Below are 23,325 nucleotides of genomic sequence, written 5' to 3'. Positions count from 1 at the left end.
TTAGTTTTAGAAAAGACTAAAATTTATAAAATACTTTAGCAGGATGAAGAACAAACAAATGGCAAATATATAAAATAATGTTAGGGACAGAAAAGGGGACATAATTGCAGAGATTGTAGAATTCATAGGAGAATACAGTGAACAACTTTACCTCAATATATTTGAAAACCTAGATAAAATGGATTAATTATCTAGAAAAAAATGTTGCTGAAATTGACTCAATAAAAAATAGTAAGCTGATAACCATTAAAGAAACTAAACTAGCATTCAAAAATCTCTCCTGCATTCATAAAAGACAAAGGCCATTTTGACAGGTATATTTTTTTGTATCGTCAAAGAACAGATAATGCTATTTTATACAAACTTATCCAGTCTCAAAGAAGAGGTAGAACTAACCAATTCTTTCTATGAGTCTAGTAAAACTTTTATACCCAAACTAAGATAAGGGTAGTTCAAGTGAAAAATTTATAGACCAAACTCAGAAGAAAAATCCTAAATAAAATACTGTAAAATTAAAGCTATCTATGTCCTCAAAAAATGAGTAAATGTAAGTATGAGTCAACATGAGAAAATTCACATATTTTAACATTAGCAGATTAAAAAGAGAAATGTCACAAATATTAGCTCAATAGGTAGAGATAAAAATTAGCCATCAGTTTGTTATAAACTCTTAGCATCTGCAAATAGAAAATACCTTTATTGACTTGATAAAGAATAGCTATGACAAATCTATATCACACTTAGTGGTGACATTTTAGTAACTGTCTTATGAAGAGAGAAACAAGACAAGGGTGCCATTCACTACTGCTCTCTTCAGCATTATACTGACAACCCTAGCAAGTGCAATAAGAAAAGAAAAAATAAGCAGTACATAAAGATTGGAAGACACAGACTTTTAAATTATAAATGATGCAGTTGTCTAAATAAAAATGATAAGAGACTTTTCAGACAAACTATTAGAACAATAGAGTTCAGCAAGTTTGTTGGAATCAAGATCAAAATACAAAATCGGGGCCGGCCCGGTGGCTCAGGTGGTTGGAGCGCACTGCTCCTAATGCCAAACCACATGGCCAAGCGAGCTGCGCCCTCTACAGCTACGATTGTGAACAACAACTCTCCCTGGAGCTGGGCTGCCATGAGCAGCCAGAGGTGGGGGGCACAAGGCTCATAATACCAGCATGGGCCAGGGAGCTGTGTCCTACACAACTAGACTGAGAAACAACAGCTTGAACCAAAGTGTGGGGGGGAGGCAAAAGAAGGGGAAAAAACACAAAATCCAACACTCAACAGTAATAATGGGAAGAGGGCTCAACACAGGGACAATGGTGCTGTCCCTCCAGCCCTTGCTGTGAAATGAAGCATTTGAAATCTTGCTCCTTGGCATATGTTATCAGTTTGGCTCACATAAACTCTTATAAAAATTCTCTAAAAAAAGAAAGCATTCTTGTCTCATGCTTCATGGTTTGGAGAGCTCTAAGTACCAGTTTGGGACATAATTAGAAATGTTCTTAGTGGCATTTATTAAATGAAACATTGTCTATGTATACTTAAAAGCATCATTAGACTGAATTAATACAAAACAGCTCATCAAATTAATAAAGTATATTATTAATATCTATTAGTCCTGATCTTTTTTCTACTAAATGTTTATGAGCTTATAAATTCAAAGTAATTTGCCTGCTTACTTATTTCAGATTAACACCAAATTTTCAAAGCATGGATTACCTTTTTTTTTTTTTACATGGATTACCTTTAATTCTCATTTTTTCCTTTTTTCAATCTCTTATCTGATGTATTGACAGAACTTCAGTTAGATAGAGAACTTCTGAATTTTGTGATTAATTCTCAAATCCATTTGATCATCATGACTCTTTTCTATGCCATTGAGAATTCCCTGTATTTGGAAAGGTATACTAAGTAATACGCAGCTGACCTTCCAGTTTTTAATTTATTCTCTAATATCATAAATCCCATGCCTCAAGTAGAAAATATCTTTAGAAATATAGGTACACCTATGTTCATTGCAGTATCATTCATGGTAGCCAAGACATGGAAACAACCGAAGTGTGTTCTGATGGATGATTGGATAGAGAAGATGTGATACATGTATACAATGGAATACTACTCAACCATAAGAAAGGATAAAATGCTGCTATTTGCAACAACATGGATGGATCTTGAGCATGTTAAGTGAAATAAGTCAGATGGAAAAGGACAAGAACCATATGATTTCACTCATATGTGGGATATAAAACAGAAAGCAACAAACAATCTCATAGACACAGACAACAGTATGATGGTTACCAAAAAGGACGTGGGGTAGGAGGAGGTTGAGGAGGGAAAAGGGTTGGTCAAATATATTGTGATGGAAGGACACGGGACCTTCGGTGGAGAGTACATAATGCAATATACAGATGATGTATTATAGAATTTTACATCTGAAACTTATGTAATGTTATTAACCAATGTCACCCCAATAAATTTAATTTTAAAAATTCATGATTAAAAGTTGAAAAATATAAAAAAGAAAATATTTTAGAATACAAGTATAAAGAACAAGGAAAATTTTTAAGAAAAGATAGTTGAGAATCAGCCCAACTCTCAAAAGACAAGGATGACATACATAACTTAAAAATATACCATTTGAATAATAGGTAATTGGCAACAATAAGGAAAATAGAAGAAAAACTGATGGCAGTGATGTCAGTAACATTTACAGACCCCTTAATACATTATATTTAGTAAATCAGGTTAGTCCTGGTACTTAACTCATATTTCATTGATTAATTCCTTCTTCCAACATTTTTATAGCCATCAGTTGCATGCTAAACTATGACATATATTGTTTACATATACATGTAGTAAAGTTATAAAATATGCATTTCGATATGAATTTTAAAAGCTTACTAAATTATATTAATTATAGTTGAAGTCTAGAAACTATATATAAAACAATGCCAAAAATTTCTTTTTATCTTTTATCTAAGTTCCAATTTCTTGTGTGACTTTTACAATATTTTGTGTTTGAAACAAAAACAGAAGCAACTGAAGTCTTTCAATTAATATTTATTTCGTAAGTTGGTGGAAACTACACTTAGTAAAAATATACTTTTCGGGTCCAAAGTTTCAAAGGGTGAAAAAAAGATTTTAAAATTCTTTCAAATATATTGCAATTGTTCTACTATTCTTCAAAAGCCTTTAAAATGACCTCTTTGCTGTTTCTCCCTAAAACCTCAGAGAATTAACAACACAATGTAATCTAGGTTTGAATTTGTGTTCATCCTGTGTTTTAGATATTTATGTTTGAGCTTTCTCTTACCGACAAGCCACTTAAAGAGTCACTGTTGCTTTGAGGTTTTATCTATGAGATTCATGTCTTTGGGACTCATTAAGGACATTTCCACAGATTACAATGTCAATAGCACCTAATTTCTGGACTGTGAGAAAGGTCTTCTTGAGTACATAAAATCTGTGGCAGTGCACAGTACACAATGGGCAGCTCAGATCCCAAATTTTATCACACTTAAGTAGCAAACAAATTAATAATGTTACCTGGGCTCTCTTGGGATAATTACAAGTAAAAAAAAGTGCTTTGAAATTTTGCAGATAGTATTGTACCTCATTTTTTATTCCTTTCTATTAACAAAGATTTGTTTATCGCTTTATCTCTTTTCCTATGTTGCATGAGTGACTCTCTGTTGTTCTCTTTAGAATTTGTTGGATTAAAACTTGTAGCATAACAAAAAATCATTTTCAATCTGCTTAGGAAAGATATATCACCTGATGTAACATTGTTTTAAATTATATTTTTTGTTTTATTTCACTCTTTGTGAAATATTTAATGTATATTTTAATACTAATGATGGATTTTATTCTTATGCCTGGTACAAAATTAGTTTTAAAGAACTAATGGAGTGACTACTCTTTTAAATCTTTAGCCTACTGTTTAGGTTATTATGACTCTAGTGTGGCAAGTTGAAACGTACGTTTGCCAGACTTTATTTGGGGGACCTAGGGATTATATTATCAATAGCTCAGGAAGAAAGGTAGGGATACAGGTTAACTAAATATGTCCCATGTGTTATCTCACTTAACCCTCATCATAAAGCTATGAGGTGGGGTCACCATCTCCATTTTATGTAGCAGAGAAAATTGAAATGAAGTCCCCCAGTGAGTAAGTCGCTGAAACTGAGATGGGAACTGAAGTCTGTACATCTCCAAAGCCTTTCTGTTACAGCACATATTTTCCCATTGTGTGTTGCTGAAAATGGGACAACACGTTGTCCTGCATGAGTCTTCTAGCAAGTCAATATAACTGAGTGGTGACAAGCCTGGGCTCGGGTGCCATACTATCTGGGTTTGACTCCAACCACTCCATTTATTTGCAGTGCAACAATGGCAGCTTAGTAAACCCCTCTTTGTCCAACCGTCTCCTCTGTAAATTGGGGTAAGCAAAAGTGCCTACCTCATAGAGTTCTGTGAGGACAGGAGTTATAAACCTGAAAGATGTTTAGAATCGTACTTACGAGGTATGGTCAAAAAATACGTGAATGTTTTGGGCAGCCGGTTTGCTCAGTGGTTAGAGCACAGTGCTCATAACAAAAGGTCACCAGTTCGATTCCCACATGGGCCAGTGAGCTGTGCCCTCCACTAGAGTGCAAACAATGACTTGACCTGGAGCTGAGCAGTGCCCCCACAACTAGATTGAAAATACCAACTTGACATGGAGCTGATGGGTCCTGGGAAAACACACTGTTCCCCAATATTCCCCAATAAAAAATTTTTAAAAAATACATGAATGTTTAAATTTAAAAAAATTATTATAGTAAAAGGCACATTGCCAGTAATCCCTCTCAAAATACTCCCCCTCACTTCAAACACACTTATCCCATCATTCTTGCCACTTTCTGGAACAATTCTGGAAGTCCTCTTTCATGAATGTCTTTAGTTGCACTGTCATAGCTGCCTCGATGTCCTGAATCCATTCAAAATGTTTACCTTTCATGGTCATTTTGACTTTGGGGAAGAGTCAGAAGTCACACAGTGCTAGATTCGGGAATAAGGTGAATGAGGACACACTGTAATGTTTTTATTTGACATAAGTTGCCATACCAGAAGCGATGTGTGACATGGAGGCTTTCCCGTTGTGATCAAAATATACGGTGAATACTGCTGCTGAGTGCCATTCAAGGGAAAAGCTGAGATCTTCAATATGCAGCATGTCAAACCTTAGTGACGGTGTGTTTCAACTTGTTCAACAAGTTTCAACTTGTTCAGTGCAGTCGGATGTGAGCTACGGTTGAAAGGTGCGTTTTAAGGTGTGCAGGAAATCATCCTCCATCATGACAAGGCTTTGTGTCACACATCACTTCTGGTATACGGCATTTCTGTCAGATAAAAACATAATGTGTCCTCATCCACCTTATTCAGCGGATCTGGCATTGTGTGACTTCTGGCTCTTCCCCAAAGTCAAGATGATTCAGGACATTGAGGCAACCACGACAGTGCAACTAAAGACACTCATGGAAGAGGACTTCCAGAACTGCTTCAGAAAGTGGCAAGAGCAATGGGATAAGAGTGTTCAAAGCGAGGGGGAGTATTTTGAGGGGGATTAATGGCCATGTGTCATTTACTGTAATACATATTTTTATTTAAACATTCACTGCATTGTTTGACCACACCTCGTACATCCACTAAATGTTAGCTACACACAATTTTAATAAGCATCTTGTGATGTGAAAGTACGACTTAAGAACCTCAATCTTTGATTCCAATGAAGGTGCTGTAAGAGGAAGGATAAATATTCAACAGGGTACTTAAAATATTAATATTCTAATTACATATTCTAAAATATGGAAGTCAATACACAGTGACTTTAGAAAGTTCAACTTGGCTTTTGTCACCAGATAGGTTACAGTAACCCCTCACGTTATAGAAAGTAATAAAGATATGTCTATAAGTCAGGTACAGACTAATCATGTAACCAAATGCCTCTTTAATAATGTATTTGTGAATTTATGCTTGCAAACACTAATAACGTATTAAACTATTTCTTAGAGGCCTGCAGAAGGGTACTCAACCTTCCAAAATACCTAGGAAACTTGGAGTGACTTCTTTCGTGAAGACAATTTGGCCCTTGGAACACCTAGTATGAATGCCACTCAGTAGTTATAACCATTAAAGACTGTGCTTCCTAATGAAAAGATTAATTTACTCCCCAAATTAGTAAATTTGTAATTGAACTTTGCTCCCAGTATTTATTAATTTGTTTTTATTCATTTAAAAAAGAAAACTTATATCTAGTAAGCTTTGGATTACTAGAACCCAATTAACCAGAAACTTGTTAACCGGATTATTTCCCCACACTAACTTCAGGGGGAAGAACATGACCTGTCAAAGCTGTATCTTTGACATTTCAGGATTATGTACAGAGGCATTTGGTGTGAACACTGTCACTTAGGTCTCCTCTGCAAAGCAGATTCATTTTCAGAATGATGAGCTTTGTGGCATACTGCAAAATTATGGATCATAGAAAAGCATTTACATTCAATTTTATTAGTAAGGCAAAAAAGTAGACTAATGAAATTTAGAAGAATTTTCTGTAGACAGGGTGGAAATAACTCTACATTTTGCATTTTTAGGACTGAGGAAAAGGAGTGATGTCAGTTTTAGCTGGGGCTGCCTTATGTTCTAGGTGGTCATCAAAGTTTATTTGTACTACTTCAGATGAACCTTTGAAAAAATGGTTTGCTTGGCTGAGGAAAATCAACTTTGAATGCCAACTCCTCAACTGAATTTTTGGGAGATGAAATGCTTCTGTTAATTAAACTGCCTAATTAAAATTTCAGGCCAACTACAGATTACAAATCAACAAGCTATATTTTCATGATAAATCATGAGAGCCTCCCTTCTCCTCATACATTACGATGTTTTAGAAATAATTTGCTATATGGATTGGGATTTTCAACAACTCAACAGACCTAATCACTTATTTAAATACTGATACCTTTTGAAGGTAGTAGTTGCATGCTGTCTGAGCCTTACTGTAACCTAAATGCAGGCCCAGGAGTCAGCCAACACTGACTGCTGAAATATTCTTATGTACCCAGGCTGGCACTTCTGGAATAGATACTGCCGATTCATAGAAGCACTACAGAAATAGCCTCTCTGCTCTCCACTGCATGGAGGCTCAGAAGAGAGGTTCCTCTCTGCTGAAGATCGATTTAGCTTTCAAAAAGTAGGATCCAGGATTTAAACTCATAGCACACACTTCCCCCTGCATAAAGATTTTACTATAAGAGTCTACTTTAAAACATCCCCAGACATGAAAAACAGAAATTACTGACACCCTTTGGTTATCATCAATAATAATAATTCAAAGTAATAATGTCATATTTTGTTAATCCAAGTTGTTTAGTAGAGCCTGATAATAAGCTGTAAATTATGAATTTCTTTAATTTGACTTAATCATCCTGCCACTCAACACCCACAGCCGTACTGTTTACAACATAGAACATTAAGGAAAGTGGTGATAAGTAGGGTATCTATTTTGCTTTCCAAGTTTAAATAAAAGAAGTATGGTTGTATCCCCAAAGACTTATAGAAACTTACGGACAAAACATACTTTCAGTTTCAAAAGAGTCCAATTTGAAGTCTTGTAAGGACTGATAGGAGATAGTATGCTCGAAATAGTCATATTTTTCTTCTAATTGTTAAATTGGAAAAATAGGAACTTAACAGGAGCTTCAGGTGGGCTGGCAGTTTAACTAATAAAAGTGAAACATGATTCCAGCTGAGTTTCGAGTTTTGAAGTATGACTAAATTTATTTTTGATTAGCAGCAATCAATATTCAGAAATACATATCAGCATTCTTTTATTCAGTATATCTATTAGTTTTATAAATTCTCTGAAGAAAGTCATGTGTTTACCTAGACTACCAAATACCTCAGGATAACAAAGAAAAGCAATATTATTCTAGACTAAGTACCCTTTCTTTCTGTGTATGAACCTTTTTTCCAAGAATAAAGATTGTTACCTTTTGATGAAGGCAGAAAGGAGATCTGATTGTTGTCTGTCTGTCGATTAAACCAAAAAGTTTCATTACTGAGGCTGAATAATACTGATTGATTAAATGTTTAATAGGGAAAAAATAATCTACCTACCGAAGATGTACGACTGTTACTTTCAGAAGATGCCAAATCTGTTACTAAGCTCACTTTAGACTGCACAAATAAAGGTTTTATTTTCTGAAAGACATAAAAGGTACATACTGTGTTAAAAACAAAACAACCTCAATAGTAATTACAAACAGACAAATTGAGGGAGGGAAAAGGTAGTTGTTCTTTAACGGGTACAGAGTTTCCATTTTGTAAGAAAAAAGGGGTTCTGGTGATTTGTTCCACAACAGTGTGAATGTTCTTAATATTACTGAACTGTACACTTTAAAATGGTCAAGATGGTAAATTTTGTTATATGCATTTTACCACAATTAAAAAAAAAAAGTTTGAATAGTCCCTTTACAAAAAGAAGATCTAAGAATGGCCAATAAGCACATGAAAAGATGCTCAACATCATTAATTATCAGGGAAATGCAAGTTAAAACTTCAGTGAGATACTACTTTAGCATAGTTAAAATTTAAAAACTGACAATATCAGATATGGAGCACTAGAAACCCTCAAATATTGCAGGTGGGACGGTGAAATGATTCCTTTGCTTTGGAATACTGGTGATTTCTTATAAAGACAAACATACACACTCCTATGCCCCAGCTTCTCCATTCTTACTCAAGAGTTTCAAAACCATATTTCCCCAAATGACTTGTACAAAAATGATTGTAGCAGCTTTTTCCCCCAAAATAGCCCCTAACTGGAAACAGCTCATGTGTCCATCAAGGGGGGGAAGAGATAAACAAATTATGGTCTATTCCATACGATAGTATATTGTGAAGCGACACAAAGAAATAATTGTTACAGATATACACAATAACATGGATGAATCTTAAAAGCACTATGCTGAGTAAAATAAGCCAGACATACAAGAATATATACTGTATGATTCCATCTGCAATAAATTTAAGAATAGGCAAACTAACCTGTATTGACAGAAATCAGAACAATGTTTGTCTGGCATGAGAATCTGGGTAAGCTACTGTCTGGAAATGGATATAAGGAGAATTTCAGGGATGGTGGAAATGTTCTACCCTTTCGTTATGTGATGACTATACAGGTCAAAACTCTTCAAATGATATACTTAATATTTGTGCAGTTCATTGTATGTAAAATATACCTCAATAATAAGAAACCTTTTCTTTCATAGCATGTATTCAAATATGTAAAGTTTTTCCTTATTAATATCTATCTTTCTATACTGTAGCTCTGGCACTATTCTAACCTCTGGGAGTTAAACAATTTATAAGACAGACCAGTCCGTGATCTCATGGAATTTTTAGTCTATAAAGGAAGGAGCCATATTTGCTATGTGCACTGTCTTATTTGCAAGACAGAGCATGGTGCTGGGTACACATTTGTGCTCAATAAATATTTGTGGAGTAGATGAATGACTAGAGTGTAGGGAACTAAGGGAAGATGTTAGGGTACTCCAAACTCATTCACTTATTCATCACTCTTTCTTTCCCTCTCTCCCCTGTCTATTTTTCTTCAATATATATATATACTATTCACTCTGATTAGTTTCTTGAGTGCCTATATACTGTATGGGTGTAGAGATAAGGATTCAGGGCCTGGAACCCCAGATAAGCAGTGGCACATAGATGTATTCTAATCCAGATGGAGAACCACCCACCTCTTTAGGAAGATAGACTGCATGATCATCTGAGGGCAGGGCCAAGATTTTTCTCAAGAAGAAGACTGGATACCTGCTTGGACAGGTATCATTTTGAGGTTTTAGAAGTCTGTTTTATAGAGCCCAGACAATTCAAATTTGACCAGAAAAGTTTACCAGCTAATCCTAAAACAAGCCTGATTTTAAATGGCACAGCATTCTTATGGGTCCTCAAATGTTTTATTTGTCCAGATGATTAAATATCTAAAAGGAGGAGCACTCCACTTGAAATTGTAAGTTTCAGGTGAGAAACGGAAAACCGGAAGGGGAAGAAAGACACTATATATTCCTATCTATTTAGACCAGTTTGGGAACATTTCAAGGGAGTTACTTATTGAAATCCTTAACAAGGTTCAGATTACTATCTAAATTTAGTTTGAAACTAGAATTTATTTAATGTTATCTTACCGATGTCTCTAAGTTCTTTGATCTCTTGCAGCCACATAAGTTTAGAAAATAGTCTTTAAGTGAAAAATATATGTTGTAAATTTAAAAAGAAAGTGATTTTAGATTGTAAGCCTCTCAAAGCAAGAGATTGTATTTTATACTTCTTGCGTCCTTTCCCACAAATTTGACTTGTCCCAGAACACGTAGCATTGAAGCAGATGTTAATTTAGTATGTTAATTTTGTTATTATTTGAAATTTATTGGATATATTTCTAAACTGGGCATCATTTACTTTTACAATTATAACTCCAAGTGGAAACATTAACAGGTTAAAAAATAGTCGATTTTAGAATTGGACTTTATCTACAGGTGACTTCTAATATGAAAATAAATGACATAGTATTAGAAACAGATTCTTTAATCTCCTTTTTCCCTTTGGAAGTGACTGGCTACTTGGGTCTTGAACTTTGATGTTTCCCAACATTTCATCCATGCTCACAAACGGTCAGACTGACAGTTACTTCCCAGCTCAAATGAGTCACCCCTCCTCTGAAAATTTCACTTGCCTTTATTATAGCTCAACCATATTGCATTGTAACAGTTTGTTTATACATCTATATCTCACATCAGATTGAGCTGTTTGGGTTCAGGCACTCTGTCTTACGCCCTCAGTATCTAGCAGAGTAACTGCCATGTACTATCTCCAGAGCCCGTAGTGGCAGGGGTTCAATAAATGTTAACTAAGAAAGACGTGCAAATATCAAAAAGACAGATAGCATCTAAACATTATAGATACTTACATTATAATTGAAAGATGTGTCAGCAAGCATTGCAAACTGACGGTACAATGTGTGCCTCATAAACATCTCATTCTTAAGGACATGAAAGCTGAAATAAAAGCAATCATGAAAATAAAATGTAGGAAAATCATAGGATAAAGCAAATCAGCATTATGTTCATATGTTAGGAACTAGAATTTTCAGTGTAAGACAAAAGACAAGGAAAAATTTTAAAATATGAATATGTATGTATTACTTCTTTCATTTTTAAAACCACGTATTTTCCAGCCCTGAAAGGCACAGAAGCAGTGGCTATACAGTGGCGATGAGCACCAAGACTGTGGTTTTAAAAACATTTCTCCCTAAAATGAACCAGGGCATCTTTCAGAAATGGCTATTTCTAGAACTAAGGCAATAAATGTACGAGATGAGCCTGGGACATTTTATTTTTATGGGAGTCATTAAAGATTATGTCAAAAGAACACAGTAGTCAAGTTTAAAGGACCCCAATTACCTTAAGATTGGAGAAATTAAGCATCAAAAATAATGACAATGTATTGAAACACAACAAGTATACCAAAAATTTGGGAAATTCTCAGCCTATCTGGATTGCAAATGATGCTAAAATCAGGAGCTTCTCTATCAGGAAAGCATGCTCTGCAGAGAAACCTAAGGGTATGGTGGACAACTTTTGCTAGCAGAGAGAAAGGAACAACAACACAAAAAATCACAGTAATTTTTTCTTTCTTATCAGATAGTTCATTATTGGTATATAAAAGTTTAACCTTTTTTCTGAATATTAATTTTGTATCCTGATAATATACTGAATTTATCAGTTCTAACAGTTTTTTGGTGGAATCTTTGAGGTTCCTTCTATATAGCATCGTGTCATCTGCAAACAATGAAAGTGCTATTTCTTCCTTTCCAATTTGGATGTCTTTTAAATATTTCTCTTGTCTGATTGCTGTGGGTAGGAGTTCCAATACGATGTTGAATAAAAGTGGTGAAAGTGGCCATCCTTGTTGTGATCTTAAGGAGAATGTTTCTAGCTTTTTTTCTCGTTGAGTGTGATCTTAGCTATGGGTTTGTCGTATATGGCCTTTGAAGAAGATACAAATAAATGGAAACATATTACGTGTTAATGGATGGGAAGAATTATCATCATTAATAAGTCCATACTGCACAAAGCAATCTATAGATTCAATTAATCTATAGATTAATTGACACAAAGCAATCCCTATCAAAAGACCAATGGCATTTTTCACAGAACTAGACAAAATAATTCTAAAAATTTATATGGAACCATAAAAGACACCAAATAGCCATAGCAATCTTCAGTAAGAATGAAGTTGGAGTATCATGCTACCTGATATCAAACTATACTACAAGGCTACAGTAATCAAAACAGCACAGTACTGGTATAAAAACAGACAAATAGATCAATGGAACAAAATAGAGAGCCCAGAAATAAAACCACACCTATATGGTCATTTAATCTTTGACAAAGGAGGCAAGACAATTTATTCAATAAATGGTGTTGAGAAAACTGGACAGATACATGCAAAAAAAAAAAAAAAACCCAAACCATGAAACTGGATCACCTTTTTACACCACATACAAGAATAAACTCAAAATGAATTAAAGACTTAAAGTATAAGATCCAAAACCATAAAAATCCTAGAAAAAAACATAGGCAGTAAACTCTCTGACATTGCTCTTAGTAATACACTGGGGGTGCCAAAAAAATGTATACAAATAGACACTTTGATCAACGTTGCTCAAGCAGTAGTTCACCATAATCAGAAGTGCCTAGATGCTGATGGTAACCACTTTGAGCACCTCTTGTAATTGCAGAAGTCAAACGTGACTTGTATTCACCTTTTGTTATTGGTATATATTGAGTATTACAATTTTAATAGTTTCTTCCTTTCTTAAAATGTGTATAAGTGAGTTGCCGGTAAACTCAGTTGGTTAGAGTGCGTGCTTTTAACAATAAGGTTGCCGGTTCGATTTCCACATGGGATGGTGGGCTACGCCCCCTGCAACTAAAGATTGAAAACAGCACTGGACTTGGAGCTGAGCTGTGCCCTCCACAACTAGATTGGAGGACAACGACTTGACTTGGAGCTGATGGCCCTGGAAAAACACACTATTACCCAATAAAATTAAAAAATATATATGTATACATTTTTTGGTGCCCTCTGTATATTTTTTGATATGTCTCCTTGGGAAAAGGAAACAAAAGAAAAAAATAAACAAATGGAACTACAGCAAACTAAAAAGTGTTTGCACAGCAAAGGAAACCATGAATAAAACGAAAAGAGGTCCTACTGAATGGAAGAAGATATTTGCCAATCGTACATCTGATAAGGGGGTAATATCTAAAATTTATACAAAAACCATACAACTCAACACCAAATAAACAAACAATACAATTAACAAGTGGTTAAAGGAACCTGAATGGACATTTCTCCAAAGAGGACATACAGATGGCCAACAGACATATGAAAAGATGCTCAACGTTACTAATCAGCAGAGAAATGCAAATTAAAGCCACAAGGAGACATTGCCTCACACCTGTCAGAGTGGCCATCATCAATAAATCAACAAAAAACAAGTATTGGTGAGGATGCTGAGAAAAGCGAACCCTCATGCACTGTTGATGTGATTGGAAATTGGTGCAGCCACTATGGAAAATGGTATGGAGGTTCATCAAAAAATTAAAAATAGAACTACCTTATGACCCAGCAATTCCACCTCTGGATATTTATCCAAAGAAATCCAAAATATTAATTTGAAGAGGTATATGCACCCCTATGTTTATTGCAGCATTATTTCCAGTAGCCAAGATATAAAAGAAACCTTAGTGCCCGTCAATAGACAACATAAAGAAGAGGTGGTATAGAATACTGTCAGGATGGTGGAGTGGGTGGATGCTGTGCTTGCCTCCTCTCACGACCATATCAACATTGCAATTGAACTACAGAATAATCATTGCTGAGACTCCCCTGAAGTCTGGCTGAGCTGAAGCCTTACAGCTGGAGACATGTATAGTAGGCCACCTTGAGACTGGTGGGAAGGGAGGAGATGTAGGGCAGGCTGGTCCCATACTCTCGTGTGGCCTTTAAAGGTCAGGAAGGATATCTTGGCTGCAGGGGTCCCCCTGGAAGGACTGTGTGTGTTGGGGGGGGGGTCACAGCCCCACAACAGGCTCCACAGCCCAGGGTTTCAGTGCCAGGGAGATAAATCCCCATGGCTTCTGGCTGTGAAAATCAGTAGAGATTGTGGCTGAGTGAGACAGACGGTGGGTGTATTCCCAGTCGCTCCTTTCAAAACGCCCGTACACAAACTTGCTCACTGACAGACTCACTTGCTCTGAGATCTAGCACTGGGGCAGCAGCTCGAAAGGCTCCAGGGACATATGGGGAAGAACTGAATTATCTGGTTCCAGGGTGAGAGCTGGAGGTGCAGCTTTCTCCCAGACTGAGAAGCTGGCAAAAGCCATTGTTTCTTTGTTGAGCCCACTCCCTCCCAAAGTGCAGATGCAAGTGGCCGCCATCTCTGAGATTCCATCAACCTGGCTAACACAATTCATTTGCCCTGATTTCCTGAGACCCTGTACCACCCAAGTTTTGGGGAGACTCAGGCAGATTCCAGTGACTTTTCCATATAGATGGCTTGTCTTGGCTTGTGCTTCAAACTACCCTGGAATTTCTTGAAAGTTTACAAACCCAAGTTGGAGGCATCTGGCTTTGGCATGTCCCGTACCTCTGGCTGAAAGGCCTCAGGCTCAGCGCTAGTGGCAGCTGGCCTTGGTTGACAGCTGTGTATCTTTGTGTGGGGCACCTCCAAGCCCAGTGCAGGTGGCAGCCAACTTGAGGATTGCTTTGTGGCTCATGTCCGGTGGCCCCCCGCTGGGCATAGGCTGTGGCTGAACTTGTTTTGAAGTGGGGGCCTTTCGTGGGAGGCCCCAGGGCTGGCATACCTGGTGGCCAGATTTGACCAAGTCAGAGCACCAACCTGTCGCCTCCAAGGATGACACACCCAAGGAACAGACTGAGCAGGCAGAGAACCTCACTAAAGCAAACCCTGCTCTGTAGAATCAACACCTGCACAACAGCTCCTCCACTGTCGTCACAGCCAGTCTTCACAACCAATCAGCTTGAGGATCAATCCCTCCCATTGATGGGCAAACAACAATCAAGGCTCAACTACAACAGGAGGGCACACACAACCCACACAAGGGACGCACCTGGAGCACCTGGCTCTGATGACCAGGAAGACTGCATCACTGGTCCCCACAAGACAATTGCCACATAAGGCCACTATAATAAGACCGGGAGACATAGCAGCCCTACCTAATATAATACACAGAAACAAACACAGGGAGGCAGCCAGGACGGGGAGACAGAGAAATGTGTCCCAGGTGGAGGAGCGGAACGAAGCTCCAGAGAAAGAACTGAAGAGAATGGAGACAAACAATCTACCAGACACAGAGTTCCAGACACTGGTTAGCGGGATGCTTAGTAATCTCAGGGAGAGCTTTGGCAGGGAGATAGGAAATACAAAAATGGAGATAGAAAGCATAAAAAAGAATCAGTCAGAAATAAAGAATACAATAACGGAAACGTGAAGGGATTAAGAAATACAAATTGGTGGTTAGAAAATAGTCATGGGGATGTAAAGTACAGCCTAGGGAATATAGTCAATAATGTTGCAACAACTAGGTATAGTGCCAGGGATGGACTAAACTAATTGGGGAGATCACTGCATAAATTATATAAATTTCTAACCACTAATGCTATACACCTGAAACTAATATAAAATAATGAATGTCAGCTGTAACTGAAAAAAATAATTAAAATAAAATAAAATGAGTGAGGTTTATTTCAGTGGAGAAAGCTTTCCAAAATAGAGTGTTAAGAAGGGCAAGTTGCAGACTAATATGTACAAGATTATTCTAACTTTTGTAAAAATATGCTATATATTGAATAATGCTGCAATGAACATGGGAGGGCAGATTTATTTTCAATATCCTATTTTCATATTCTTTGGATATATACCCAGAAGTGGTAGTTCTATTTTTTTAAAGAACTTCCATACTGTTTTCCACAGTGGCTGAACTAGTTTATATTCCCACCAGCAGTCCACAAGTGTTCCCTTCTCTCCATGTACTTGCCAACACCTATTATCTCTTGTCTTTTTGATGATAGCAATTCTAACAGGTGTGATGTAATATCTCATTGTGGTTCTGATTTGCATTTTCTTGATGATTAGTGATGTGGAACACTTTTTTGTGTACTTGTTTGCCATCTATATGTCTTTGGAAAAAAATGCCTATTCAGTTCCTCTGCCCATTTTTTAATTGGATTGTTTGGGGGTTTTGCCCCTTTTTTTGTTTGTTTGTTTTTTTGCTTTGCTATTGAGTTCTGTGAGTTCTTTATATATTTTGGATATTAACCCCTTATTGGACATACGATTTCCAAATTTTTTCTCCCATTCTGTAGGTTGCCATTTAATTTTGATGATGGTTTCCTTTGCTATGCACCTTTTTAGTTTAATGGAGTCCCATTTGTTCTTTTTTGTTTTTGTTGCCTTTGCTTTTATTTTTATTATTATTATTATTTTGCTTTTATTTTTAAATCCAAAAAATCATTGCAAAGACTGATGTCCAGAAGTTTATTCCTGCGTTTTCTTCTAGAAACTTTACAGTTTCAGGTCTTAAATTTAAGACCTAATCCATTTTGAGTTGACTTTTGTGTATGGTGTGAAGATAGGGTTCCAGTTTCATTCTTTTGTGTGTGGCTGTCCAGTTTTCCCAACTCTATTTGTTAAGGAGACTTGCCTTTCCCCATGGAGTATTCTTGGCTCCTTTGTCATACATTAATTGACCATATATACGTTTATATCTGTTTTTTTTTCTTCCATTCTACTGATCTGTGTATCTGTTTTTATGCCAATACCACACTGTTTTGATTACTATAGCTTTGTACGATAGTTGGAAATCAGGAAGCATGATGCCTCCAGCTTTGTACTTTCTCAAGATTGCTTTGGCTATTTGCAGTCTTTAGTGATTTTATACAAATTTTAGGATTATTTTCTTCTATTTCTTTGAAAACTTCCTTTGGAATTTTGATAGGGATTGCATTGAAACTATACACGGCTTTGGGTAGAATGGACATTTTAACAATATTAATTTTTTCAATCCGTGAGCACAGAGTATCTTTCCATTTATTTGTGTCTTCTTCAATTTCATTCATCAATGTCTTATAATTTTCAATGTACAGATCTTTACCTTCTTTGGTACATTTATTCCTAAGTATTTTATTCTTTTTGATGCAATTGTAAATGGTATTGTTTTTTCATTTCTCTTTCTGGCAGTTCATTTTTAGTGTATAGAAACACAACTGATTTGTTATGTATTGATTTCATATCCTGGATCACATGGGTACATATGGATCAAGTCCTGGGGTTGAGGTAAGAGTGGCTGCATCATTGCTGTATCAGCCAGATGGCGATTTATTCTTGGGCCAATGTGCCACACCCGAGCACCATTTGTGCTGAGAGAAATGACAATGATAACATCAGCAGCTGAGATAGATATGCCATGCTAAGAGGAAGGACTCGCCCCTGCCCTTCTCAGCATTGCTGAAGTTCAATCTTCCTGGAAATAGAGCCAACTCAGCAGAGATGAAAAAGGGGCTTGGAGATGAAGCTCTGAATTGGATTGGAACTGAATATAAATCAGGAACTGGCTGAGAAATAATTGGATTGGACTGTTTCTTTGACTGGCTAAGGTAAAGTTTTTCTTCTACTAAACAAAAATGGTTGCTCCTGATCTAAGATCTGTTATGGTGAAATGAAATTATTATTTTAACACACACAAGTCTGCAACTGTACAATTTATCTCCATACCATACCACGATGCAGCATTCTGGATAGATACACTCCCTATGCTATGGCATATGTCACCTTGAATTAACACCTGGTGATGCAGCCAAACCAGAAACATAACGCACCAGGTCCCAACATTATGTTCCAGCCAGTCTTGATTAAATGAGAAAACACATAGAAAGTGTGTAATAATACTTCCTGTGTTCTAAATAATTACAGATCAACAGAAAGTCTGCAGAGAAGCAATAAATACAATTGTCAACATCTTGGTTAACAGCAAATCAATTTGAAGAAAAACTGAGACATTCTTGTAAATGGTCATTGAGTACAGGATGAATCCCATAGGGTAAGATATAAGGGAAATCTTAAGGATGAAAGTGAACCCCACAGAAATAAATAAGGGAAAGACTTTCTACTCAGTTTCAGAGATAAACCCAAATCCATGTGTGGGAAAATGAAATTCAGTGCGTGTTTAAGTTTTCCTGTGATCTCAGTCTCTTGTTTCACTGATATCTATATGCTAGCCTTATAATAACTGTGTCAGGTAGTCAAGGCAAGTATTGATAGGCACATTTTTTTTCAGAGAAGAGTAGTTATCAGCACAGATGTGAAATACAAGCCCAAGTGGAAAGCAGAACATTTTACCACCAGGAGGAGATCCTCCACCCACTGTCTGGTGGTATTTCTGTTACGTGGATTCTCGATGTGCCACCTGGGATTTTTTTCAGTGCAATGTATACAGCAATGTGTAGCATTTTATATGTGCACACATACATAGTGCATGCTCGTGAAATGCAGTGCAAATGAATATGGGACATTGTCACCCCAGGAAGTCAGGTGGAAGCCTCAGGCTTGACCTCTGACATCAGACACTGAATCCATCCTGCTGTGATGCTTGACTGTGAGAAAATCTTGCAAAGAAACTTCCAACACATGATAAAGAAGAACATCTTGGGGGAAATTATGGCAGGAACCAAGAGAATAGAATATAGAGCTTTCATGTTAACATTTTAGGACAAGGAAAAAAAATAGGCATTTTCTCTACTTGGCATTGCTTTTAGCCATTTCAGAATTTTGTGGTGTCACTTTCTCCATTTTTAAAAAGACAAAGATGACATAGGGAAGAGAAATCAAATTATTATGTAAATGAAAAATAAATCTGAGAATTAAGGAGTTGGTGTTGTTTTGTCTGGAAAAGGGAAGAGGATCTCGTACATAAAGCAGTTTTACAAAGAAAATATAGAGCAGTTAAATTCCATTAAGTGAAAATGAGCAGGAAAATTGCCCGATGTGGAGGAAGCCCTATGAAGGAAAATGGCTATGTAAACCAGGTATCTGATTAACCAGGTATCTGGTTAAACCAGATACCTGGTTGATATCTGATTAAACCAGGTATCAAGAGAGACTCTCTGTCCTGTTGATCCTTTAAAGTTGAAACACTGAGATTGGGAATAAAACCGTTTTTCATTATTTTCTGTTTGAAGTGACTTTGACTACTTTTCTATTTTAGGCCAATTATTTTGCATTTCTTGTTAAAAGTGTATGAGGGTATTTTATATTAATTAATATAAACAGAAAAATTCCTCCCCATTTCCTTAAAAGATTAGTCACATTTTTATAAATAGAATTTGTATATATCACCACACTATACCTGTTCTTGAGAATAAGGAATTTCCTTTCCCAGTTTTTGCTCATCCATTCTGATTCCTTCCTAGACCTGTAATAAATTTATAGATGGTTAAATATTGAATGAGCTACGAATGAACAGTTATAAATCATCATTTCCAGTACCTTTCGCTCTTCTTTCTCTCATTCTCTAACTTAATCTTTAATGTTTCTATTTGCTCCTCCAAAACATGTATGTCTTCAATCTTTCAATAGAAAATAAATCACAAAGTTAATTACATGAACAGTTCACCCTGTTTCTTTTTAAATCTGAAAGGCTATTTCAAATACATGGCATGCACATTCAACTACTATCAAAAATAATTTGAAGGAACAATGAGTTACATTTACTGGTAAGTTCCCATAAATTGGAAGAATTTAAGATCCCACCTCTCCATTTCCTGTAAATGATTCACTTAAAAGCAGCCAGCTCTAGACAGTATTAAAAAGCAACCAAATTTATCTTCATCATCCCGCCCCCTACCGTGTATCCCTTTTTCTAAACCTTGTTTTCCCTCTCTTATTGTGACCTCTCCAGCTCTTCATCATTGGCAGCAGCTGCCCCCAGTTAGTCCATTTCCTCTTTCTATCAAAACTCTTCTCAGGAAAGGATCTGAGCAACTCAAACACATTAGAGCTTTATGTTATTTCTCAGTGTTGTTTATATTTTAAAAGGGAGGAGGGGATTTTTTAGCAAACAGAATGAATCTCTAACAGTGGAACTGTAGGCATTTCATGAATAAGGGATATTTCTTTGAGTACAGTAGGAATGTACCCCAGAATTATACTTTTGAGGCAATCAGGTCCTCTCTCTTCATAAGACTAATTCTCAGTGTAGCTTTCCAAGTCATTGTTACTTTCTAAGAACAGCCAGAATCAATATAAACAATAATTAGGTTAATAATAATGGTCATATTAGTCATTATTATACCTTAGCCTCTGGCATTTTCACCTTCTCTTTATCATGCATTACAGGCCTAACCTGCCAAGAAAATAAACCAAGATTAGTACAACATTTCAAATTAATGCATAAAGATGTATTTTTTTCCTGCCATTTAGAAAAAGACCACTAAGACTCAAAATATGCCAACCATAGTCCCACAGGGATCTTCTCTGCCTTATCTAATTTGCAAGACTCAATGTTTATATATTGCATTTGCAACTGAAAAATTACAGGGCAACTTTCCTACTACTTTTTAAAATACATTACTCTGTAATTATATATTGGTCAAATTTTACCATCATACTGTTTTAAAATGAAGTGGGCTGTTTCTATCCTGTGAAGCTACAAGCTTCAAAAATACTTTTATTTTAAATGATATTCAAGGTAAATTTTCACTACTATGCCTCTCTGATGATGAGGAGAGCAGATGGCACTGAGAAAATAAACTGAGTATAAAAATCTGCTCGGTTAGCTATTGCTATATTCCTACACAATAGACATAAAATGTGCTCCTTCTTACCACCACTATGCTCTCTAGTGGGTTCTATGACCCAAAAGGCCCTTGATTTGTTACCCATCTTCGTGGGGTGGGCTCTGCCAAGGAGGTCTGAAGCTAGGTCTGGGAGTATGAGTCAGAGAATTCTGCAGAATAAAATGAAATGGACCTTGAGATCCCCCAACCAATCATAAGTGAGGGCTGAAAAGAGAGATGCAGAAGGAGAGAATGGCCAGTCAAGACAACAAGGCTGGAGGTGCCATTGTGAGGTAAAGTTGTAGCTGACCAGTGGCCGGGAGTGATGTCCAATATTCAATTTAAAATGGCATCTTGATGGTGTAAACTGTCCCTGTCATTTAACCTTCTTCAACCTCCTCAAACTTACAAATGCAAAGGTGTTGTGTGAGTTGGTGTTTTTAGAAATGCAGAACTGGATTGAATTCAGTATCTGACAAAAGAAAATGTGAACTGGGATGGGAAATAGAGCACAATGAGACTCAGAAACTGATTTAGTTCAGTAGAAGAAGGAGCCCAGACACAGTGTCAACCACCAGAAGATGTCATGGGCATCAGCAGAAACCATGGGACATGCTCCAGGCTGCCACAAAGCGCAAAATGTGGGTTTGAGCTAATTTTACTTGTATTGGAAACGGCAAGAGAGAATCCAGTTGACATCAGCTACCATAAATAAAAATAACAATATTTGTAATAACACCCATAAAAACTAATTATTGAGTGCTTACTCTGTGCCAAGCTCTTCACCGATATTACTATTTATTTCTATATACTAACTTATTGACCTCTTCATTCATACTACTTTACGTTTTTTTTTTTTTCTTTCCATAAATTTATTTATTTATTAGTTTCAGGTGTACAAAACAAGGTAATACTTAGACGTTCATCATCCATATCCCTCACACTGTGAACCCCCCTCCCCCCATCCACCATCCCTCCGACCCCACACCGAACCATCACATTATATATATAAAATTATAGTTGGCATGCACTCCTATGTTTATTGCAGCACTTTACACAATAGCCAAGATATGGAAACAACCGAAATGCCCATCGGTAGATGACTGGATTAAGAAGCTGTGGTACATTTATACAATGGAGTATTACGCAGCCATAAAGAAGAAAGAAATCTTATCATTTGCAGCAACATGGATGGATCTACTTTACGTTTTTAATGATAGATAATAGATGCACAATATTATAAAAATTATCTGCAAACAGTATACATGAATATAAAACTCACTTTTCAGAATCTAAGGGATTTTTTTGTGTGATTTTGTCTTTCATTTGTTCTTTTTGTTATCATTATAAATAAATAATAGCCTTTATTGATTTGGGCTCTCCATACATAAAGATTAAGATTTTAGAGCACTCACACTACTTTCCGCCTTTTCTCTCTCCCCCTCACATGCCCAATATTTTATTTGCAAATGTTTAGCTTTTATCATGGTTGCCTTTATTATGATTTCAATATATGTAAACATCTATATCTTGATTGATTAACTCCCCGCTATGAAAGATGGGAAATTGATTTTTTTTATTTTTTCCAACATCTTAGCTCCTCCAACTTCCCAGCGTTTATAAGGAACGTTATTTTTACTCTGTTGATGTCTGTGGGAGTGTTCTCTCATTATAATTAAGTCCTCCATGCTTTATATACACATTGACTCTGAAAACTGAAATCTAATAAATAACACTACCAATGTGTTTATGTAAATATTATTTACTATGGAACAAGTATTGTAACTATTCATAAAGAAGAAAATATAAACCTGTTAACTAAACTTTGTCACTGAAAGAAGTTTCTTTCAAATATTAGTTTAATATTTCAACTTTTAATTTTTTTCTAGCTCCTATCACTTCCAAGTCATAACTAGTTTCTCCTTTTTATTGTGTCCATATCATCTTGCATAGCTTTATTATGCTTTTCCATATTCAATTGAGACTTCAGCTGGATGTAAGAATTAGGGTTCAAACATTATTTTTCCTTTTGAACACTTTGCAACCATTGTTCCCGATGAGAAAATAAATGTTTCCTTTTTTGTTCCATTATAAAAAAAATTTCTTTTTAATTCTTAGAGACCTAAAATTTTACCAGGATGTACATACTGTTTTCATCAGTTCTAAGAGATATATTCCCTATCCCAACAGCATTTTAACATCTTTGAAGTTGAGATGTCTTACAATTTGTGTGTATGTCATAATTTAATTGGCAGCAGTTTTTCCTTGCTAGTGGTACATAAAATAATGGTGTTTCTTACAACCAGTGGCATCTGAGATTTGACAAAATACAGTAGATGTTCA

General features: G+C 36.2%; 1 protein-coding gene across 1 annotated transcript in view; it reads right to left on the bottom strand.

Moving 5' to 3' along the window:
• The window catches only part of LOC308496070 (uncharacterized protein C10orf67, mitochondrial), a gene marked incomplete at both ends in the record, with an annotated part of 102,315 nt that overhangs the window by 14,694 nt on the left and 64,296 nt on the right, over positions 1 to 23,325 (bottom strand). Inside the window, 4 exons of the mRNA XM_081044706.1 lie at positions 8,164 to 8,247; positions 11,030 to 11,117; positions 19,694 to 19,773; positions 20,499 to 20,549. Of these exons, the coding sequence (XP_080900832.1) occupies positions 8,164 to 8,247; positions 11,030 to 11,117; positions 19,694 to 19,773; positions 20,499 to 20,549 (303 nt within the window). The remainder of the gene's footprint in view (positions 1 to 8,163; positions 8,248 to 11,029; positions 11,118 to 19,693; positions 19,774 to 20,498; positions 20,550 to 23,325) is intronic.

The sequence above is a fragment of the Rhinolophus hipposideros genome (assembly GCF_964194185.1).
Source record: "Rhinolophus hipposideros genome assembly, chromosome: 1".
NCBI lineage: Eukaryota > Metazoa > Chordata > Mammalia > Chiroptera > Rhinolophidae > Rhinolophus > Rhinolophus hipposideros.
The sequence above is the reverse complement of the archived record's forward strand: the minus strand, read 5'-3'. Positions and strand labels throughout refer to the sequence as shown.